Genomic DNA, 17,291 nt, shown 5'->3' on the forward strand with positions numbered 1-17,291 from the left:
CGTTCGTCACAAAAGCGGTGGCTAACACGAGCGCATAACAAGCCGCTGCTGGTTTCCGTTTCCGGTGTCAAAGGTTAAACCTGATACTCAGGAAAAACACAAGCAGCGCCCCCTGCAGGCTGTGTTTATCTGGTTATACTTTCAGATTTAAATTGCCTTTATCCATAATAGAGAATACTACATTCAACATGGCTTCTCAGAAAAAAGAAAAACTCCAAAGGCTGATTTTGATTAACCCTTTCATGCATAGAGGTCACTACAGTGGACAGCTATTCAATTGTTGTTTTCTTGTAAATGCATGGGTTTCGATGGCATAGTTGCACATCAGCCACTACAGTGAGCGCTATTGAAGTGGCTGATGTGCAACTATGCCATCAAAACTCATGCATATACAAGAAAACAACATTTGAATAGCTGTCCACTGTAGTGACCTCTATGCGTTAGTAATGAGCACCCACTCACAGCCTGTTCATTAAGGGCAACAAATGAAAAGCAGTGATTAGGTTTTATCATTCAATGTTGCTAATAGGTTGTCCTAAAATCCCTCAATCCCGGCATAATCAAGTTTTGTATTTAATTAGAAAGATACGGCTCAGTGCCCCCACAATAATTAACTCTATCAGTACAACTGCATTGTGAATGGTTGGTGGGTTGATTTAGCTGCATAATCTTTGAACCACAGTCCAAGATCAGTATTTCAGAAAATCTATCCATCTTTTTTTTTTCTTTTGTTATTTTGTAAACAGCATGCTGGCTAATATAGATGTCAACATGTCTGGTTGCTCCAAACATTCTAAAAATGATGGTAAATGGGCTGCACTCACAACATTCACACCCAGATGGCAGCACAGAGAGTGTTTTGGAGTCCAAGGATACTTTGCCTTGTGAACAGGAAGAGCCGGTGATCAAACCACCAACCCTACGATTAAGGGACGACCTATTTCAACTTCTGAGTAACAACAGCCCCCATACATGTACAAATGCTTCCTGTGTATTATGAATGTTCATTTTTTATGGATGTTGAAGGGATTTAACAAGTAAATGTGAAAGTATTTGACATGGCTGTGTGCATTCTGTGTGCATGTGACAAAAATGTTTATTTTTTGACCCAAATTACTTTTCATATTGGTGTTGTATGAAATGTAGTAAGCACTGAAGATATGATGTAGAAACCCTATTATAAAACTGAGACAGGCGCACATAAAAACCAGTAAAGGAGGAAGATGCAGTTAATGTGGGTGTAATCATTTACTTAAGAGAGAAGTGTGTGTTCATGTTTGTATTTACTGTCTGTGGCCTCATATAACTTCTAACTCCTTTTGCACATCTGCCAACACCATCTGTCGTTTTCCTCCAGTCAGAATCTCTGATGTTTAACATCTACTGAGCCAGCCTTTTAACCTCAGTCCCACCCAATGACAGAGAGAGAGGGGGTGACATAGATAAATGGGCTGCTTACATCAGTGAAACAAATTATAGGTTAGTGTGCGTGTGGGGGGTTGATGGACTACTGACAACTGAGTGTGTGTGTCCAACTTTTTTGCACACATCAACAAACACACATACACACAGTGTGTTTCAGGATGTAGTTGTTCCAGATCATATATGGAGTGTGTTGACCTTCCTCTCACCTGTCACTGCATTACTTATGAGGTAAACTCTTCTGTCCTCTCTGGTTCAAAGGACATGTAGACTTGTGATTAACAGTCAGGAGGATTGGGGCTGTCTGTGATATATTTACCTTCTAGTTCTTTGTCATTATAGCTCGATTTAGACAGCTCAATAAAAATGAGTTTCAACACAAACGTTTTCCAACCCAAAAATCCTTCATTGTACTTGAGACTTGTGTTCGCACAATGTGATCTGTGTGGCTTTTTGTCACAGGGACACCAAAATGAGCACACTTCAGCTGTCTGAGCAGCTGTTGCCGTGACGCCATCTGTGAACACACTCAGCCCCAGAGCTTCGCACAGGAGTGTGAGGAAAACACATTGTCCCTGAAACAAACACACAGTGAGTCCTACATGTACGGCCTAGATATAGCAGAAAGGGATCGCTTTCTTCCAGGAAGAGTCTCTTCAGCGAGGTTTACAGTCTGTGCTGGCAGAGCTCTGTATTAGGGCAGGGTTAGGCGAGGTAAGGTATTAGAGGCCGGAGCTGCTGACGTGTGGCTTCTACACTATTCTTGTCCCAACTGAGGTTAGTTCCACAATTTTCACTCATAATGTCTTGGGCTGATTCATCACTATCTTAATTTTCCCTAAACAGCCTTATTTTGACCCTGGTAACTCCATTTAAAGTTGCCGCTTTGACCCGACAGGTTTATATGCACAAGAAAGGCAATAAAATATGCGGTACTGTTGAAAAATACCCAAACACAGTCCAATAAAACTCCAACAATAGTGAGAAATTAGAAAATGGTAAGCTGTGAAAGTCATCACACAATGACGCTTGGTTATGTCTCTCTGTACAGTTTTATTTACATGATACTATTCTGTCGTAATGCTGTATAGCAAGATTATATGTAATACATAAATATCAACACAGTTTGTTGTTTTTTCATTTTTTGTACAAATTTGCATATAACTAAGAATCAGAAAGGAAAAACTCAAAAACGGATACATACAGTTGTCTTTTAAATGAAAAAAAAAAAAAACATCCTTACAGGGGGAGAAAAAAGGGGGATTAACACAAGTCACAAACATACGTGGGTTTCAATGTGTCAGGCAGCCATGAAAACACTTTTGCACAGGAATGTGCACATGCACGCTCACAAATACACGTACACACACACACACGCACACACACGCACACACACACGCACACACACGCTTCTCTACAGCGCTCTAAAGCAGTCACACTGACCAATAGCTGTTAGACAGATGAGAGGTTACATCTAATCTTGGTATCTATTATTTTTCATAAATCTAGCTCTGGCATGCTCCTGTAGTTCTGTAAACATGTGCTGATAAACCGGGTAGCTCCACAGACAAAAAGGTTGGGAAACAACACACACACACACACACACACACAAACTTTCTGTTAGCGTATTTATAAAAAAAAAAAAAAAAAAAAAAAAAAAAAAAAAAAAAAAAAAAATCATGGTTCACATACCCTAATTCCACAAATGAACTGAATGCATGCGCTAACATCAGTACAATATCAATGGAAGAGGAAAAAAGCTAATAAAACATAACAGATAATTGTCTCTCAGCAAATAAAATGTCTGAACCCCTAGGTTGAGTGATCCCTAATATTTCTGAAACACTAATGTAGATGAAGAGTAACTCACGCTTTTATCCCATTCATTCATGCTCCTACAATATTGTTGTTAAAACCCACTGCAAGGGAAGGGTGCCAGTCTTCCTCTCAGGCCACACATCAGTACACACAGCCCTGCACCAGGCGTCTATGATTACAATATGAGCTCAGACCAGTTGGGGAACTCCTTAACCCATCATGTCCATTGAAAAATTTTAGATTCAGTGAAACTTGGAGTAATTTGTTTGTCCCTGTCTAGCATGATACCTCTAGCCATAATGGAAACAGCCTCATCACAATCAAACCAATCAAAGTCAACACAGACATGCTGATCAGAGGGTCACTGAGGCTGACTATCAAGATGATCCATGGTTCTGCTGGGGTCAAAGCCGATGAAAACAAAGTAAAAGGGAAGACAACAAAGCTTAACACAGCAGCTGTGAGGTAGGTAAAGCTAGGAAAGACAGAGACAAAGTAACAAAGCCCCTTGTGCATGGTGGGGGACAGTTGTACGGTTCTCCAAACGTTGACTGACTCCAGTACCAACGGAGCACAGAACAAGAAGCTCAAAGGTTGAGGGACACAACTTGTGTGGACTGTTAATGTGTAGTCTGGGTGCTTTGAAAGACATGCTAGTGTCTGACACATGACAGGGTCTTAGTAAAATGGCGGTTTACGGTTTGGCACAAAATGGCGCCTGGTTTGGGTGAGAGGAGCACAGCATATCATGGACAGTTAGCATGGGCTGTTCTTAATAAGACAATACATATTCTTAAAAAAAAAAAAAAAAAAGAGAGGACTGAACAGCGGCAAATTCACACCACAGAAATTAGGTTAAAACAAACTAATGAATTAATCAAAAAAAAAAAAATAGAGGAAAGTGATCATTCATGCATCTCCCTCAGACAGGATCTTTTCATTTTTTCTTCTTTTTTTCCCAATCATTTTCTTGAGGTTGTTATTTTGTATATCAAGTCCTTTCGATCCTCACTCATGCCAGTGCTCCTTTCAAAAGGTTCACACTCATTCTCCAGTCTTTGTCAAAGGTGTTGTCATTTTTTGCTGCTGCTGTTTTGTAAAATCTATATTCTCTGGATCTTGTCGGCCACCACCACAGGGTTCTCTTTACGGATCTTTGCGGCAGCCTCGGCCTTGTAATCGTAGGGGCAGTTGTGCTTGTCCGAGTACCGGTGGATGCCACAGAACAGGTTGCCACAGCGACAGTCAAATCCTGGAAAGCAAAAATGGTCAGGGGTTAAAGCTAGAACAGGAGAGGTGAACGACTAAACTAGAATGGTGGTGAGAGAAAACAACTTGTCTTTCCATCTATGACCAGTAAAACAATTGTATGTGTGGGTTGCATTGGACGGTCCCTCATGTCCCCATCTGCTCACCTGTAAGGCCCACCCTTTTGCGGCACATGAAGCACCTATTCTTCTTGGGTTTTGGGGTGTCACCCTGGCCTTCTTCACTGCTGGAAGAAGCTACAGGCGAAGGGCTAGAAGCAGCAGGCTGGTTTACAACTACAGAAGAGAAAGACAACAGGGAATTAAAATACTTATTAGTCATGCTAAATTTGATTTGCAAGAGCAGCAGATTAATGAGTTCAGTTAATAGTCCTGTAAGACATGCAAACACACATCTGGAAACTGAAATGATCTCCTTATCTCTAAATTGCCCCCTCTTGTTCTTGGCAGAAAATAGTGCACTACACTGAGAAAGCCTCTGGCAGGCAGCATCCAATCTGAGAATGCCCTCTGGTGTAGAAGTATTTTTAGACAGGTTTATTTTTAGGCCTCTCTTTCTTGGAGGCTGTAAGTAAAACCATCAGTTGGGTTAAAGGTATGCAGCTAAGCATCAGAAATAAACTAAAGCCACAGTGGGTTCTACAAGGTGATGTTTGCCTTAAGAAGTCTGTACGTGAACATTCATCTTCATGCGTCTGTTCTCTGCCTGTGTGCCACTTGTTTATATCTGCTAGCTATCAGCATGTCTGTAACTACAGGTGTGTCTAAGTGAGTCTGTATGTTTTACCAGGCTCTAAGGGTTCTGGCTTGTCCTCTCTCGAGATGCTCATCTCCGTCATTTGTTGGGTCACAGGAAGGGATCCTTGAACATTTCTGAAGGTATAAAAAAAACAAAAAAAAAACGTGAGAAACAGGAATCAGCAAGAGAAAAGGAACGAGCAGCTCTCACATTCACCAATTGCAAAAAAATACCTTCGCAAAAAATCAAACACAGTCCTACTGACCTAGACCTGTCTGGTGAAGAGGCAGGGGAGGCATCAACCTTGGCTAGACTGGCTTCTAGTCTCTGGATGGCTGAGGCCCCTGAGGAAGGACTACCAGCTGAGCCTGGGTGAGAACAGAGTCAACTCCATTAGACAAAACCGTAAACAAAAGCATTTGAAAAGCAATACAAAAAGTACATAATATGTACAATCAAAAGTTTGAACATTTTTTGATTTGAAAAAAAAGATTTTTATCTTAAACCCCAAACTGCACTGATGTTAGATTAAAATACATTACATTACATTATGTAATGTATTAATGTAATGTAATGTAATTAAAATACAATAAACTTATCTTATCTATCCCAGATCAACAATTTGAAATATCTTAAGTTGACTTGGGCATAAAGTATTGGAAGAATTTCCTTTTACAAAAAGCTGTATTTGAGATAATATCACTGCTCTTTGTACTGTGTTTGTCTTGTTTGAAAAATAGGCCTCAACAGGTTGCCAGTGTCACATTGTGAGAGAAACTCCAACGTTTGACCTTAGAAATGTTTAAGGGAGTGAACACCCACCTAACCTTGGACACTGTAATGAAGAAAACAGCTGTCTTTCATTACAAAGAGTGGAAAAACAGAGAGGGAGGGCTGGGGGAGGAGAGCTGGGAAATACACTGACAGGTCTGGAACTGGTTGTATTTCAAATCAGTGTCTACACTTTCTTGAGTCCCTCCTTATTACAAGCTGTAAATATATAGTTTATGGTACATTTATTTGTTAACAAACAAAACTGGGCTTCAGAAATCAATTTTGGGTGCAATCTTCTTTACTTTTTCCACAGAGACACAGTTTTCCATCTCTCTTTTTATTTTGTTTTTTTTAATGATTTTACTTACCCATAGGGCTAAGGGGGCTCATGCGGTCGCTGCTCTGCTGCCGTGTCAGGTGATCCTTGTAGCATACGGAGCACATACCATTGGTTCTTGGGTTGCCATAGAAACCGCAGCCTGTGGCACAAAGCACCGGGCTCTGGTTCGTTTCTTGGGCCATTTCTAACAGAATGAGAGAAACAAAGTGAGAATTAGACAGATATAGAAAAACAGAGAGCATTTTCCTGCACCAACATATCAATGTGAAATACAACTGAAAGCTAAAATGTTTTCCATCACAGGACACATTTTCCTGTTAAGATGCTGCTGTCATGCCAATCTAGTATCCAAAGAAACTTGTTGCCAAGGCTCACAGATACCAGGCGTCACGTTATGCAAATTCAAAAACAACATGCCTGTGTCTTTTGACTTGCCCTTTAGCCTGAATACAGTAATGAACAATTCTCCACAGGAAGTCTAGAGAACAAACAAACACTCGCTCTGTTCTGCTCAGCACCTTGGCAGAAGCTGGACACTGTTCTGTCCCACAGCTTTGTTCACTGTGGTGTCCCCCTTCTCTTCCCACCATCCCCTCCCCGCAGTTCTGAGAACTTTCGGTATGGCTCGTCCAACCATTTCACCCACCATCTCTCAATTTACATCTGTTTAGTGCTTTAAAAAAAACTTCAAAACTTGACCCCTTCCAAATAGATAAACATATAGTGTTACATAGTTGGCATAACTTATTTAATTTCGTCAAAACTAATAATGACCAAATATGACTCTTCACAATTACTAACACTGCCTCATCAGTCTATTCACTTCCTCCAGATAGACACCAAATGAAGCACTGACTCATCGGCAGTATCCAGCCACCAAAAGAACAAAGCAGTCACAATAACAAGCCGTTTGTACCAAAAGACACAAGACAGGGAACGAAGAGGAACAAAGTAGGTCGACAGTTTCAGAAAGTATTCCCACCCCCACCCCCGTGATTCCTTCCCCACAAGACATTTCAAAACCTCAAGAGTCGTTTCTCCCCACACATAAGCCTGTGTGTATGTGCGTAACTTGGCAAAACCCGTAGCCCTATGACGTAGTTGTAACCCTGCTCTGCTGCAATGCCATACAACAGGAAGTTGTGTAATGGGCGGCGCTGCCTTTGAGGCAACAGATCAAAAACACCTTGATGAATGAACAACAGACAGGAAGTTCTAAATTAGCTGGGTAAGCGTCATCCTGTCTGTCTGTTTTACAAATCGTCTGTATGAGAGATACCAGACCCCCACCCAGAAAAAGTATACAACGCAGCCAGCAACTACCGGGTCACACAGCAACAGAACCATATTTTCCCTTGTAAACAACCTTTGGCCCTGTCGTGCTGTAACATGGCAGCTGCTTGCTTGCGAAGCTCGTCTGCATTCTGGTCACGGACACAAACAGGACAGACTTAATGTTCCAGGAGATGCTGACAGTTGTTTAAGAACGTCCGGTCGGTTCACTCGAGGTGCCCTGGCCTCACAGGCAGACAAACAGGTGCCATTAAATCTTGAGCTACCCCCCCCCCCCCTCCCCCTTCTTTATCTACCCCTGCATGCTATCACTGCCGTGTCAACAAAAGGTTTTCCTTGGAAAGCCCACACAGACCTTCCATCCCTTTGCGTCACGTGTTCAACTGCTGACTGCTATAAAATACCAGACAGGACTGACCTAGAGGTTAGTAACGCGTATCTCGAAAGCACTTTTTCTATTGCACGTGATTACCAGTATCATTCACTTTAAACCCAACACCAGTTCATTTTGTTCAGAGCTACTATCTCCTGTATACTTGAACAAGTCCTTTGAGTAAAAACAGCTACTCAAATAGATGATATCAATTTAAACTGAGACAGACTACATCACACTACATCTGACAAGAGAAACACCATGAAAGATAAAACAAAGAACGTGACAAGGGCCATAGCTGCCGTGACTGTTGACTTTCTGACACAAAGGAACAATGCACAGTGTGGCTCAGCTGTCACGTTTGGGCCCAGCTGTCAGACAAACAGCAGGCATGTTCACCTAACCTCTACCAAGACCTCTCAGAAAACCTGAGATAAGGTAGGAGGTAAAATCCCACATGTTCTCCAGCTTTCAACATGGTATTAATACACTGTATAAAGAATGATTGATGATTAAATTAGGTCTTTTAGAGAGAAAGGCACACATGCTGTGCCTGAAATATAACTGATTGTTGTTAATGTTAGCACATATCACCAACTAAAGCTACTCATCCAACCACCTTGATCAAATAATAGCCAAATTACTTCTCAGTGAGCTGAAATGTCCTTAATAGGACATATACAATATTGTGAAATACTGATCATCCGACAGGGCAAGTCAGGGGGTTTCCAGCACAGGGCAAATTACCAGCCACAATCATTCACCAGCAACTTCCTTTCACATAAAAACTCAACACTCACAGCAACAAAATGTGAAAACTGATCTAAATTGTTCTGTTTGGTCTCTTGTTCTGTTAGGCGATGGACTGCTCAACACAGTTTAACACAACATAGCTGTGAAAATCTCTCACAAACAAAAGGGGAATCCAGTGCTCCTGTATCAGACACAGGTTTAACGTTAGCTCATATTTCAGGCCCTGCTGAGCTGAAAACTACTGAGTCACACTGAAGGACAGAACTGAAAAAAAGCCCACTGTTTAGTCACACGCACTGAAATCATTGTGTTTAAAAAAAGGACACAGTGTTACAAATAATCATCAGAGACATTCAGGAAGGCAACAGCTCTGATGTTTTCTGAAATAACCCAAAGTCTAGACAGTGTGCTCTCTGCTCCCTTTGTTTCTTCTTTCTTCCTTTGTCTGCAATCTCTCGGCTTCCTGTTTAGACATCGTTCAGTAGCTCCCCTTTTTTCTCGCTTCATTTCTACTTATTTCTATTTCCCATGTGTTTTCAACGAAATAACGTGAGCAACCTCGACTATATAATCACTCTTTAAGCACTAAGAAAAACGACTTGGTGGTGATCCACGTAGCTCTTAACACCGAGCAAAACCTCGTTTCCTTCTAAGCTTAAAAGCTACAAACACTTGGGCACAGATGTAGCGGCAGCTCGTTACATTTTGTAACTAAATGATGTGTGGTCATTTCAGAGCAACTCTCTCTCTCTCTCTCTCTCTATTTGCACATTCGGCTTATGAATTTTCTATTTCTAGACAGGAATTAGCTGGCTTTGGTTCCCCATCCCCCAGCTCGGGGCAAATAGAAAAACAGAGACAGCAACCCTCCCTTGTTTTCTCCCTCAACCAGACGGAGTCACGTTTGAGGGCTTGTGATGTTTCCAGTCAGGAGGAGGAGGAGATGGTGGTGGTGGTGGTGGTGTGGGTGACAACTTCACCGAGCCAAAGACAAAAACAAGCTTGTTTACCACACAATACCACCACGCATACACCACCCCCCTCTTGACCTTTCAATCCCCCGGTAAAGGTCGCCGTGACCGACCACCAGCTTAGTTAAACACCCCTTATTTTTCGTTGTTTACCTCCACAAGCTGAGCTCCCATCAAAATTCATCCTTAAGAAAAAAAGCAATAATCCAAGATCATCACCTGCTAAAAAACGATGAAGTGTCTCGCGAGACGACAGGAAAAAAAAGTGGTCGTTTTGTCCCTGGCGGAAGAAAAAAATAGGTCGAGGTTGTGTTCAGGTCCCGGTGCCGTCCTTTCTCTCTCTCTATCTGTGTCTATGTGGCGTTGTCCTTCGTGTCAGACAGGTCTAGGTGGGTTTAATGCTCCCTTCCTCGCCCTCCTACCTCTCTCTCTTTCTCTCTCAGTCTCCCGTTCCTTCTGGATGGATGTTTGTTTCCTTCTTTAGTAAGAGGAGTGGCGGATGATGTCACGGGTAGAACAACGTGTCTCCATTGGCTGACCGCGGATCCCCCGAGCGCTCTATTCAGTGTAGAGGCGGTCGGGTGGTCGGTTGTGCGCATGCGCATGCGTGCAGTCAGTGTTGCGTTATTACACATCTATTCGTCATCCACCTACAAGGCCATGAATGTGTTTTGTTGAGTAATCCAACTAAATAAATGCGTAAGTAAATAATGGAGCTGACATGACAGAATTGAAAAGATAAATGTGTGATTATTAACGGGATGTTTTCCTGGGAATGCCTCTTTGTACAATATTCTATATCTGTGAGAGGGCACTATGTCTTGTTAAAACTGCCTTGCCCATCCTGCCACCTAGTATGATTGTTTCTGTTTTCGGGGAACAAAACAAGTGCAGTTTTATAACCAAGGAGATATACAAGCCTGTTTATCAAGGGAGAGGTTGACACTAGGCTTACCTTCCCCCCCCCACACACTTACTTGTTTTGTTGACATCGAGAGTGTAAACATGTTTTCTGGGAGGTTACTACAGACAAGAGCCAACCAGTAACGGTGGATGATACCTCAACATTTCAAACTGATACCAAGTCAAACCAGGGCCAGAATCACAGATATTGCCACAGATACCAATACTTTTTTTATAATTAAAATTTGGGAATGTGATAGGCCGGTTCTGAATACATTTTCATTCATACTCAGTGATTTGTCAAACTTAAAGGATTTAGGATTTATACATTTTGAATGTGAATGTGAATACAACCTATGTTTGATCAGGTCATCTCAAATATGTTTAATGTGTGAATTAATGAGTTTTCATATTCCCAGAAAGCGTTACTGGATGTTTTGGTATTGATCCTATTGATGCTAGTATCTATACAAAAAGAACAACAACCTGGAATCCGACCCCAAATTGCTCCCGAAGGCTTGCCATCGGTGTGGACTGGATGTGAATGAATGTTAGTTAGAGTCTGATGGTGGCACCTCGCATGGTAGCCCTGTCATCAGTGTGTGAATGGGTGAATGATATGTAATATACTACTGATTGTAAGTCGCTTTGGATAAAAGCGTCTGCTAAATGACTGTAATGTAATGTAATGTATTGCTTAGCACCTTGCCTCTAATCTTAATGTTTACTATTACAACAACATGCCCAACCCTAACACTGAAGTGAACTTAACAATTAGTTCTAACTTTATCAAGGCCAAGTTGTATCAGGCCACAATGTCTTCAATTTGAAAAAAAAAGTCCTCAATCCAAAAGATTATATTGGTCCTCACAAATCATTTGCATTCATAGACCCACACACACATACTTGTGTTGACGTTGAACATGTAAACATGTCTTGTGGGAGGCTACCAAAGAGAAGACAAGAACATCACGATAGTCTCAGGACGTACTGTTAGGAAATGCTTGTGAAATACATTTTGGTTGTCACTAGGGGGGTTAAGAAATCCTTTCAGGTGTTTACAGCTAGTTTTACAGTTTAACACAAATAACACATTCTTAAATTCCAAATTTGAGTCAAAATGCTTACATACTGACTTACATTCAGGCTAAAATCATGTGCTAAAGAAAAGCAGTTAAACATTTGTCCACCAGAATTATTTTCTGGCAATATGAGGAATTATATTTTAACAGTTAAATGACTGTACAAAAAGTGTGAAAAGAAATCTGTTGCTGTGTTTTTGATGTCTTGGCAAAAATTTCATGTGGAGAAAGGATTTAAATTTGGGGACTTTGGAGCCTTGTCCTCAGTATTTCTAAAACCTTGGCTACAGCACTGGTGGTAAACACATTTCTTTATTTTGTTCTATCCAGCCACCAGATCATATCATCTACTGGCTGTGTTTCTGTGATACTTAAAAACAAGTTCCTTCCACTCAAATGCAGTGTGTCATGTGTGCTGTAAAGTTTTGCCCTGCAGGTCTAACAAGTCCCAACGTATTCCCCCACCTAGTCAGTGTATCGTCACACACATTCAGGCCCTACAGGCCACGCTGAGCTGAAAACAAACACTTGGGGTAGGGCCTTGTGTAGTGTTTATGTGTGTCAGTGTTTGTGTTAGCTTGAGGGAACGTGCTGTCATCTATCAGTCAATGGATTCGTGGAAACTTAGAGGGCTAGTACAGTCTGGAAGCCATTGGCTAATACAGTCTGTTCCAGTTCAAACCGGAACTCATATGGAAACTGGAAAAAAGTGCAGACGATTGAAAGTAAAAGTAGCTGCTTCTGCTGATATTCCCCTAGCTTTTTTAAAGGGGAATACACACACACACACACACACACACACACACACACACACACACACACACACACACACACACACACACACACACACACACACACATACTTGCACACTCGATAAGTGTAGGATTGTGTCTAGTATTTATTTTTTGAGGGCACATTTTCAGGGGAAAATATGTGTAAAGTGTTAACGTGAACTGGTTCCCTCATAAATTAAAAATAAAAATTATATAATAATAATAAAAATTAAGTCTCACAAATTTGGAAACTTTTGTTCTCTTTTTTACTGTTTGTGAAACCGATCATTGATCAACAGCAATATTAAAGGATTAAACTGCTTGACAACGAGCCATGATCATCTTTAATTAGATTGTTAATCTATAGTAACTAAAACAGCTGGTGATTATCTGAGTCACTTTAACACCAGGATGGCCAGTGTTAATCTGAGTGACACATTCATACTTAGAATTTAAAGTAATTCATTAAATATCACATGACGTTGATGTTTTCAGCTTCTTTGCTTTGACAATACAGAGTTCATTTGCATACAATTTAAAACAAGGTATCAAGGGAGGGCCCTCAAGAAGCATTGTTTGCTGATTAAAGTGACAATGAAATCTAATAATGTAATCAAAAATAAATATTGACAACCACTGAAAGGCAGCTATATTTAGACAAATGTGAAGAGTGCTTGTTATGAGATCATCATGTGACATTTAAATGCAAATCATCCTCCATGTATCATACACAGAAGCAATAGAGGTACGGCTCCCTTGTTGTGCAGCTTTTCATATGTGAGGCAAGAAGGCACAGAGAGGGAGGGAGGGAGGTAGGGAGGGGTAAGTTAAGGGGAAGCAAGGTCTGTGTTTTTACACTGAGGTCTCTGTGTGAGTGTTGTGTTAACAAAGCCCTGTACAGAGAAGCAGAAAAGAAAGAACATGTGTATGTGAAGTGTATGTCTGTTTAGTATGTGAAGGTTCATTCGTTTCAGTTAAGGGAGGGGGCAGCCGAGGAGAGAGTGGGAGGTGTCGAGTGTCATTACCCATCCCCCTTGCTGTCATAGCATGGTTTCTATATATGTGTGTGTGTGTGTGTGTGTGTGTGTTTGTAGGTTTTGGTACCAGTACAGGGTGTGTAAGTGGGTGGTTAGGTGCAATGATGTTGGTGGTTAAATTAAAGGGGGAGTGGGCCAATAAATATTTTGCATGACCACGGCTGCCACATGCGATGGGCTGCAAGTGACAATGTTGCCGTGACAACGGATGCATACAATTGTCAGCTATGCTTTCTGTTATGTTTCAGTCTGTGCTTGTGTGCTTTTGTGTGTGTGTGTGTGTGTGTGTGTGTGTGTGTGGGTGTGTGTGTGGGTGTGAGGATTACTTATGAGAATCTGGAACAGCCTGTCTGTAGTTACTAGGCAGATATGGGCCCACCCGACACACACACACACACACACACACACACACACACACACACACACACACACACACACACAGATGCACAGCTTGCCTGTGTCTGGCGTCGGTGTGGTGAGACACTGTTGATAAAGGGGCTAGTGGTGGAAATGGCAGCTTACCCATTTGCATAAGCTGTGTGCGGGGCTTGATAAGCTCTGTACTGAGGCTGACTTAAACCATTGCTTCAAAACTTGATCCCCCACCCTGCTCCATCCACATTCAACTACATGTGCAGCCCCCCATTAAAGGGGCGACGATGTATGTGTTTGTTGTGTGTGTGTGTGTGTGTGTGTGTGTGTGTGTGTGTGTGTGTGTGTGTGTGTGTGTGTGTTAACGCAAGTAAAGAGAAACATTTGACGAACAGAGGGGGCCTGTCATTCTGGGGAGATCAGGCACAGCTTTGTTGTAAATCCTTGCTACTTTCAGTTCCATTTACACTGTGGTTGCTGTAATTGTTGAGGAAACACAAGGTGAACACACTGGAGGAAACGCGAGGTAAATTACACCTGGGTCACATATGTGCAAAAGTGTCTTAAAGTAAAGTGTTATGTGTTCTAAAAGAAACTAAAGAGACATAAAGCAATAGAGAGATGAATAGAGAAAGAACAATCGGATCAAATGAATGTGATCTGCTGAATCAGCACCGACTGACCATTTAGTCCCTCACTCGTGCGGCTACACGACTCCTCTACATCTCTCATGAATGTGTTTCTTGTTATTTCTGACTAGGGAGGAGTACCCCCAAACTTTCCCAGCACACACCAAACTCCCCTTCTTCCTTTCTCCCCCCTTTCTTCACTCACACAATCCTCACCGTACATGGCTATCCGGATGATTGTTGGAATAACACGGTGTGTGTATATATGTTTGTGTGTGCAAGTGTGGTTCTTGTGGAAAGTTGCAGAAAGTTGGAGCATATCTTTGTAATGAGTGTTGATGTGGCTTTGGAATAATTAGGCTAGTTGCCAGTTTTAAATATATGCTTCTGTGCCTGTGGGTTTCTCCTTTGCAGCTGATACATGAGACCCTGTAGGCCGCATGCCTGCGTGAGGTGAACAAATGTGAACCCTTGCATGTGAGTTTGTGAAAGAGAGAGAGAGTGTGTGTGCGTGTGCATGTGCATGTGTGTGCAGCAGATGTCCTGTGTTCTGTTCTGTTCCCCAGACTGGCTGGTCTTTGTTGCTGCTCCCTCGTGCAGACGGGCCTGGCCACGTGCTTCTTCGTCTGCAAGGACATGCCACGCCTCCGCCGCTGTAATCTGTCAATTGCAGCGACCAAATCCCGCCCCTAACAACACCCGTAGTCTGACAGGGTCCGCCTCCTTTCTTGATGACGCTGCTTTACTCACGCATACTTACCACGCTCTCTTTTTCTCCCTCACTCACCCCCTCACTGTCTATCTGTAGCTGTGCCATGAACAATCTGCTACAAAATTGAGCAACACACTTCCTCTCGTCCTTTCGTGTGAACCACTTCTTTCTCTCACTTCCTCTCTAATTTCTTATATGTTGAGGGCTCAACTCTTCTTTCTGAAGAGTTGTATTTCTTCTTCAATTCTCTTGTGCAGCAACACTTGGAAATGAGAGGAAATAATTTAGTAAATGGGGAAAACAGGGGAGGGAAAGCTCCAGCTTGGCAAAGGCTAAGTTTGAGGTAAAGGCGTGTGTATGATGGAATAATGTTCCAATGTGTGACTTATTTATTTTCTTATTGCCCCGCTATGGATGTTGTAATGACTATGGTGAAATCCCAACATCAATTTTTAAGTAGTAGTAGTATTGAAAGTAGTTGAGTCTTTCTATAGTCTCTTTACGAAAAACAAGTCTAACCACTGATCAAAAGCAAGCAATCATCCCTGACAGTTTGCAGGCAAATCATCTGTATCACATTGATACTACAGTTGATACCGTGTGCTGTGGATGTCTTTCATTAAAAGACTCTGTATGCAATGCTTGTCTCATTTTGAAGCCCTTTGGTAAAAATGTGTTTATAGCCTGCAGTCGCAACTGATTAACCTGCACTTCTTAGCTCCTCTCTCTCTCTGACAAAAACAGTCAAGCTTTGCCCTCTGGGCCAGAACTCCCTGCTGCTTTACATTTAGTGTCAACAGTTGTGGAGCTAAAGGGACTTAAATGCTAAACAAAGTTCACTGGTTGTTTTTGGCAGAGAAAGAGGGGCAGATTCAGTCATACAGGCCATGTTTGTGCATTTGTTTTTTTACTGAACGCTTTTAATTTGATTAAATTGAACATGTATTGATTTTCTCATGTTTTGCTTTTTGCTTTTCTTTAAAAACTCTGCTTTGTTAACCCCTCATTTTTTAAATGTACAGTTCAATGCATAAGACATCACTGGACAGGCTTCCTCTGAGTCTGAGTTGATTTTCCTGCCCCTCTGCATCAGGGGGAAGAGATCTTGGGGACATACAGATCATCTGCTACAGAGCTGCTGTTTTACTCGTACAGTAACAGGCCATTTGCAAGGCTCACAAGTCTTTTACAACGCCAACTGTGCGATGAATCACTGCCTTATGCCTACACAGTGCACACTGATAGCTGCAAGTTGTTTTAGTGTATGACCGAACAAAACAAAACAATCAGAACAAACTATGCCCTGTTCTGATCCCTGTTCTGATAATTATATAAACTCTCAGGAGACATTACTCTAAAGGAATTACACATGTAGTACAATGTATTACATTAATGCACATACTCAGCTTCATATAGTTTGACAGACAGGTATGCATACAATTATTGCATGTTAAAAGGGTCTGTTCATAGCTACATACCACAAGTGTTCCATTTACAGTCGGATGCATCTTGCAATGTGTTTTGATGACACTCACTGCTCAAGTGGCCTCGATGACCTCCCTCACCTCTCTGTTCGATGATTCCCTCACAGCAGCAGCCAAGTTTAGCAAGAGGAAGCTGATATCCCTCCCACTCTGGTTGCTCCCATATCACATGAGAGTTGATGTACACAAACATGCTTACTGTGAGGCTACGGGCTTTCTCCACTCATGCATGCACAAATACACACATGCAGTAAACAAGTCAGTTAAAGATAAAAATAAGCATAAACGAGACCGAGGTGTGTCTTCCTACTCAAAGAGCAACAGCGCCCTCCACAGGTTCATAGGCTTAATACTCATCCCTGACTCTCTTTTACGCTATATTTTTATGTTCGCTATGTTTGTCTAATTTTTAGTCATGTCAGTACGACACCATACTCGTGTGATTTTTTTCAAACTGCAGAATGTCCTTTGTGGGGACCAGCTTTTCGTCCCTAAATGGGTGGTGATCCTAATGCAATTTATTTCCCCCACAAAAATTACTTTGCAAA

General features: G+C 41.8%; 1 protein-coding gene across 2 annotated transcripts; it reads right to left on the reverse strand.

Moving 5' to 3' along the window:
* Window positions 1-3,068: 3,068 nt before the first annotated feature.
* On the reverse strand, window positions 3,069-10,236 carry zfand5a (zinc finger, AN1-type domain 5a). Of its 2 annotated transcripts, none has more exons than XM_054610811.1 (6): window positions 9,971-10,236; window positions 6,390-6,545; window positions 5,513-5,615; window positions 5,296-5,381; window positions 4,656-4,784; window positions 3,069-4,492 (listed from the first exon to the last, which is right to left on the reverse strand). In XM_054610811.1, the coding sequence occupies exons 2-6, from the start codon at window positions 6,541-6,543 to the stop codon at window positions 4,344-4,346; spliced, it is 621 nt and encodes a 206-aa protein (XP_054466786.1). In that variant the 5' UTR covers window positions 6,544-6,545; window positions 9,971-10,236; the 3' UTR covers window positions 3,069-4,343. The 2 variants fall into 2 exon arrangements, with proteins under 2 accessions (XP_054466786.1, XP_054466784.1); XM_054610809.1 differs by having other exon boundaries at window positions 9,905-10,236.
* Window positions 10,237-17,291: the final 7,055 nt, after the last annotated feature.

This window comes from Anoplopoma fimbria, chromosome 13, assembly GCF_027596085.1.
Source record: "Anoplopoma fimbria isolate UVic2021 breed Golden Eagle Sablefish chromosome 13, Afim_UVic_2022, whole genome shotgun sequence".
NCBI classification, from domain to species: domain Eukaryota; kingdom Metazoa; phylum Chordata; class Actinopteri; order Perciformes; family Anoplopomatidae; genus Anoplopoma; species Anoplopoma fimbria.

Coding starts and splice junctions, on each gene's coding strand:
- zfand5a (XM_054610809.1), bottom strand. CDS start 9,935: ATGAATTTTGATGGGAGCTCAGCTTGTGGAG. Junction 6,546..9,904: donor TGGGAGCTCAGCTTGTGGAG/GTAAACAACGAA, acceptor TCATTCTGTTAG/AAATGGCCCAAGAAACGAAC. Junction 4,493..4,655: donor CAAAAGGGTGGGCCTTACAG/GTGAGCAGATGG, acceptor TTTGCTTTCCAG/GATTTGACTGTCGCTGTGGC.